The following is a 6,108-nucleotide window of genomic DNA, read 5'->3' on the forward strand; positions in this document are numbered from 1 at the left end:
TGGCTTAAGCCCAAGAACCAGAGGCCGAAGCCCTTCACTTTCTCTATACCTGAAAGGATGTCTTGAGTGTCCCCTTTGGACACCAGCTGCAGGAACGGGATGGCCACCTCCAGGCCGGCCAGCCGGCCCCGTCCTCAACTTCGTGGGCCCCTCCAGAGGTCACAGCCAGCCTCTGTGCAAGAGTGGGCTGGATGGACCTCGGGGCTAAGTCACTGCAAGGCAGCTTCCTACGCTCCCACTGAAGTCAGCCCTTTTTTCAGAGCCGTGAGGACTGGAAACTTAGGGAGTAGGGCCCCTGCTTTGCATGCGGAAAGTCCCAGGCTCGATCCCAGCATCTCCAGACAGGGCTGGGAAAGACTCGTCCCAAACCCTGGAGAGCCACCGCTGCCAGTCGGTGTGGACAGCGCTGGGCCAGATGGACCCAGTGGGGTCTGACTCGGCATGAGGCCGGTTCCGTGTTCCTAGGAAGGGCAGGGAAAAGCCTGGCACACTCCGCCCGCAGGCGCTTCTTCAGCCCCAGCAGCTGGGCAAACAGCACCCACTGCGAACAATGCCAATGCGCCCAGCTCTGTGAACAGCGCCGCTGCCTGGGGCCACCTTTTCCCAAAGCCTCCGCAAAGCCCAGAGCCTGCCTTGCCCTAGGAGCGGCTCAGCCCTGGGCTGGTGTCTCCTCACATCTCGCCTTCCTAGCACGGGCCCAAGCGGGCGACCAAGCAGCCACCCCGCGCGCACGTGGCACACGCCAGCGCTGATACCCCACTGACGCCCCGGGGCGCTCTCCAGAACAGCCGCCCCCAGCCCTTCAGATGTACTGGGCCACAACCCCCAGCTCTGCTCCTGGGGAATGCGGGAGTTGTGGTCCAACACAACTGGAGGGCGCGGGGCTGGGGGCGGCTGCTTTAGAACGGCTGATCCCCGCTTGAACTGCTGAGGCTCCCAGCCAACACACCTGGATCTCGATGCACTCAGCACCCTTGCCCAGCTCCCAGAATCCTTGGGCAGGAAAGCCAGACATCAATGCCCGCTTGAAACCTCAAGGGCCCCTTCCAAACACAAGCCCCGCTTGCAGGCACGGGAGGGACAGGCCAAGAACAGCGCCGAAGCCGGACGAGGCCTGCTGGCCCTGGGGAGGGGGAGGGGGGAGCAGCGCTGGAGGGGCACCATTTGGCTGCTTAGCTCTGGAAGCAGCTGTCGAGCCCTGGCTGGGCTGTCGCCCCCCCGCCCCAAACGCCAGCGTACTGCGGTTCCTTGGCACAGCGCGAGCACACGTCAAGGGACTGCGTCAGCGGGTGAGAGCCTGGGCCCCTCGGCTTGCCACTGCCCTCCCCCGTTGCCCCCCCGCCCTTGCCCCCCCAGAACCCATCTGAACTCATCCAGGCAAGCAGCACTCGGCTGAGCAGGCAACGAAGCGCACACAGAGGTGGGGGGTCCAGAAGGCCGTTTGCAGCCCACGCCAGGCTCCTTCCGCTCCGGCCCAAGCGGAGCAGCCTCGCTAGCCAGGAGCAAAGGTCGCGAGGCCAGAGGGGGAGGGCCGCCCAGCGCCTGCAGGCCCTGCCTCCGAAGCCACTTCTCGGCCGGCATGTCGGCCCTGCACACAGTTGGTTCATCAAACACGGCAGAGCGTTGCACAGCTCCAAGAATACCTGCCTGTGGGGAAAGGCAGCTTACCTTCACCACTGCCCAGCTTCTGTTTCTTTTCAAGAGCTGCTCTTACTTTGCTTAATTTCTGCTTCAGTCTTATTGATTTTCGGCACTGTGACTGTGGGCCGCTCCTGCTGTTCCTGGATTAAGACCAGGATGGGCCTTCAAACGGTGCCTGACCCATTTTGCGCATCCGCACTCTTCCTCAGGGGTGACCCGCAGCTCAGGGGTAGAGCCCCTGCTTTGCATGTGGAAGGTCCCAAGTTCAATCCCTGGCATCTCCAGGTAGAGCTGAGAAAAACTCCTGCCTGAAACTGAAACCCTGGAGAGCCATTCCTGCCAGTCCATGTTGACAGTACTAGGCTAGATGGACCCAGGGTCTGCCTCAGTTGATGACAGCTTCTCCTGTTCCTGTTTAAATCGGCCCCTTATTCAGAACCATGAGGACTAGAAACTTAGGGAGGGCCATGGCTCAGCAGTGGAGCCCCTGCTTTCCATGCAAAAGGCCCAAGGTTCAGTCCCCGGCAGCATCTCCAGGGAGGGCTGGGAAGGGATCCTGCCTGAAACCCTGGAGAGCCGCTGCCAGTCAGTGTTGGCAGTGCTGGGCTAGATGGGCCGAGGGTCTGGCTCAGTATCAGGCAGCTTCCTATGTCCTTTCAAACTCTTTTCCAAGTGCTGCTGCCCAACATATCTCAAATATTCGAACCCTCTTCCTGTTGTGGGGGGGGGGGCGGGAACACAAAATATTTTATAATGAGGTGGAGATGTGTGCAGAGGGGACAGAATTTGTTTTAAAAACCACGTTTCCCCCAGGTAGGTTGGTTGGTTTTTTAAATGGGGGGCAACTTTCTCCCATTTTTTTCTGTCCCCCCCAGTTTTTCCCCAAGCCTTCACATCTCTACCCCATTGCAAAATATTTTGAGTCCCCCCCAGCCCCCAGAAGAAAGTAAGAATACGCAAGACATATATGCCAGCAAGCTGTATCCAGTTAACCTTTTGAAGTCACCCCTGCTTTGTTCCTTTCGTTGGCTGCCAGGTAACAGCCAAAGAGGTCCGCTTCAGTGAATCGTCTCCATGAAACCTAACCTGAGCATTTATTTATTTATTTGCTTATTTCCATTCTATTCTGTCTTTCCTCCAAGGAGCTCAACATGGAACTGGTGGTTCTTTCCCACACCTTTTTATCCTCACAACAACCCAGCAAGGTAGGTTAGGCCAAGAAGGCGAGGGAGTGGCAGGCTCAAAGTCACCCAGTAGGTTCTCACAGCTGAGTGGGGATTTGAACCCAGGTCTCCCCCCCCCATTCTAATCTGACACAGTCTAACATCCACACCACACCAGCCCCCCACAGGTGTTGCTAAAAGTTATCATCATCCACCCGATATTTAAAAAATTAACATAATTGTTCTTCAGCTAGAATTAGCCCAGCTTGTTGACATAATAAGTGTAAGGTAGAAATTTGCTGGTGATCAAAAGGTACAGTTTTCTCCATCCAGCTTCCAGCATACTGGCTGGGGGATAATGGAAGCTGTAGTCCAACACATCTGAAGGACACCAGATTGGGGAAAGCTGTAACTGTAGCACTAGTTCAATGCTTTAAATACTTATTATTTATTGCATTTCTATACCACCCCATAGCTGAAGCTCTCTGGGCGGCTTACAGAAGTTAAAACATTAAATACAATATAAAAAGTTTAAAAGCCATTTACACAAAAGCACATAAAAGCATACAGACAAATACACAAACAACATATAACTAAAAACAACATTGAACTATCAGTCCTAACTAAAGAAACATCCAGGACAGATTAAAAAGGACAGATGTGCTGCCAAATGCCTGGGAAGAGAAAGGTCTTAACCTGGTGCTGAAAAGACAATAATGTTGGTGCCAGGCAGACCTCATCTGGGAGCGGGGGGGGGGGGGCAACCACTGAGAAGGCCCTCTTGACCAAATACTTGACCAATATCTGATGGGACAAATGCTCAATGCTATTTGTAAGGCACTTTTACAATCTTGTGCCACAATCTGTGCTTTCTAATCTTACAAATGGGAAACTAAGGCAGGGACAGAATATGCTACTTGCTCAGAGGCCAAGACTTGAATCTCTCCCTCCAACATCCTGGCTGTTTTATCTCAGCCACATTCTGGGAACATTCTCTTGCCAACAGAACAGCACCTCTGCTGGATCAGAACAAAGGCCCACCTAATTCAGTATCTACTCCTTCTCCACTACACATCAAAATATAATCAAGTGAATATGACCAGGCACCCGCCACCTTCACAAACCCATGGAGTCAACAGTGCTCCCTTGTTCTTGGCCTCTAGCAACAGGCAGAGGTAGTTTGCCCTGGAACTGGAAGCTCCATTTAGCCATTCTGGCCAACAGTCCTGGATAGATTCTCCAGGAACATGTCTCACCTCAACTGAAGGCCCTCGACAGCAGCGGACAGGCCCTACGGCCTCCTGTGGCAGGCAGTTCCATAAACTACGCCTGCCTCCCCCAACCCACTGCTGTCAGATGCTTTGGACTATGTCTCACCGGACTCCTGGCCATCGGCCATGCTGACTGAGGCTGATGGGAGCTGAAGTCCACAACATCCACTGGGCGCCAGGTCGGGGAAGGCAAGGGGCCTTCCTTTCGCCTTTCCCCGAACGACAGCAGGCGTTGCTTTCTCCTGCTGTTCAACACACACAGGCACAAGCCGAGGCAAACCACAGAAAGCCCTCTCGGGAAATATTTTGTATGGCGCCTTGACTTTATCTGCAGCAGCTGTTTGTGCAAAGCCAAACTCTTGAGCTCCCACGGAAGCCTCTTCACCAGCCTTTCCTCCCCACAACCTCATGCTGTCTACGTGGGCTGGGCTGCAAATCCCAGCATGGCCAATGGACTACCAGCCCCAGCATTCCAGGCCATTTGCCATGCTGGCTGGGGGCTAACTGCTAAGTAGAAGTCCAAAACACCTGGACAGCTCCAGGTTGGGGAAGGCCTCCAACTCCCATCATCCCATCATTTGTAAATAACAGACACAGGAGAGGAATTAGGCACATGAATAAAGCAGTGCAGCAAGCAGGCAGGCATTCAACAGGTGCATAAAAGAGCAGAGCGTGCAGTTCTGCTTCATTGGGAGCATGGCTAGACCCCAAGTACAGCCTTCTGCACACGCTCAGAGACCTTCTCCTCAGGCTGTGCCCAACCCCCTCCTCTTTAAAGACACGCCCCATCTGTTGAGAATGATGGGAGCTGCAGTCCAACCCATCTAGAGGGCACTGGGTTGGCAGGGGGCTGTCCGCGTTGAGGACTAGCCACATCATGGGGCTGTCTGGGCCTAAAGCAGCAGCTCCCCAGCAGGCCGGGGCCGGGGCCGCGGGGCAAGGGCGATCAGCCCCACGCCCCACATGCCCCGCCAGGCCACTCGAGCCGCCCTCCGCGCTCCCCGCGGCTGGCCCCGGGCCGGGAGGGCGAGGCGGGGCTCGCGCGCCAAGGGCAGCCCGAAGCTCGCGGAGGGGCGCCGGCCGCATGCCCAGCGCAGCGGCCGCGGGCAGTGGGCGCCGCTCCGGCGGCGGGGAGGCGCGGCTCCCGGAGGAAGGCGCTGGCGGCGGCGAGGAGCCCCCCGGCCGGCCGGCCGCGCGCTCGGCTCCGGCCCTCTCCGGCCAGGCTGCTGCGCTCCGCCCGCCCTGTGGCGAGGCGCCTGGAGAGCGGTGCGCCCTGGGCGCGCCGGGCCGGGCCGGGCCGGGCCGGGCCGGGCCGGGCCTCCTCCCCTCTCCGCCTGCCGGCCCGCTCACTCACCATGGCCGCCGACGGAGCGGCCGCCGCCCGCTCGCTCGCCCGCCCGCCCGGCCCGCCGCAGGGCCTCCGCCGCGCCGCGCCGCGCCGCCGCCCGTGCCGGCCGGGGAGCCGCTGCGCGCAGTCTGGCGAGCGCGGCCACGGGGCGCCTGGCGGCGGCAGCAGCCCGACCGGAGCGGCGCGCCCGCAGCCCAATGGCGACCGGCAGGAGGACGCACCTGGGCCCGCGTAGCCAATCCGCGCCCCCGGTGGGCGGGCCTTCCTCGGCCCGGGGGACGGGGTGGGGGAGGGCTCGTAACCCTTTCTCGCCAGGCGCCCGGGGTCGCCGCCGCCGCCGGCCCCGCCGGCGCCCGCCCGCCCTGAACGTTGGCCATGCTGGCTGATGGGAGCTGTGGCCCAACACTTTTGGAGGGCACCAGGTTGCCTAACCCCCTTGTCTTTAAAGAAGGGGGGATCGGGTACGGCCTGGGAAGAAAGCCTCTGAGCAGGTGCAGAAGGCTGCGCTTGGGGTCTAGCCATGCTCCAGATGAAGCAGCACTGCAGGCAGATCCACACCCCCTGCTCTTTCCTGCCCCTGTTGAATGCCTGCCTGCTAGCCAAACTGCTGGCATGTGAGCCGCCTTGGACTCCTTGTAAGAGGAAAAAGGCGGGATATGAATGTAAAACGACGACGACGACGAAT

General features: G+C 58.8%; 1 protein-coding gene across 2 annotated transcripts in view; it reads right to left on the reverse strand.

The window, feature by feature from the left end:
- ECE1 (endothelin converting enzyme 1) overlaps positions 1-5,625 on the reverse strand; it is a 51,385-nt gene extending 45,760 nt beyond the window's left edge. The window contains exon 1 of one of the 2 annotated variants that reach the window (XM_084821911.1): positions 5,430-5,625. In XM_084821911.1, the coding sequence (XP_084678037.1) occupies positions 5,430-5,432 (3 nt within the window). In that variant the 5' untranslated portion in view covers positions 5,433-5,625. The remainder of the gene's footprint in view (positions 1-5,429) is intronic. The other variant, XM_084821912.1, reaches the window with a different exon arrangement.
- Positions 5,626-6,108: the final 483 nt, after the last annotated feature.

The sequence above is a fragment of the Heloderma suspectum genome, chromosome 15 (assembly GCF_057233095.1).
Source record: "Heloderma suspectum isolate Gila_16-S chromosome 15, 16-S_ref, whole genome shotgun sequence".
Classification (NCBI taxonomy): Eukaryota; Metazoa; Chordata; class Lepidosauria; order Squamata; family Helodermatidae; genus Heloderma; species Heloderma suspectum.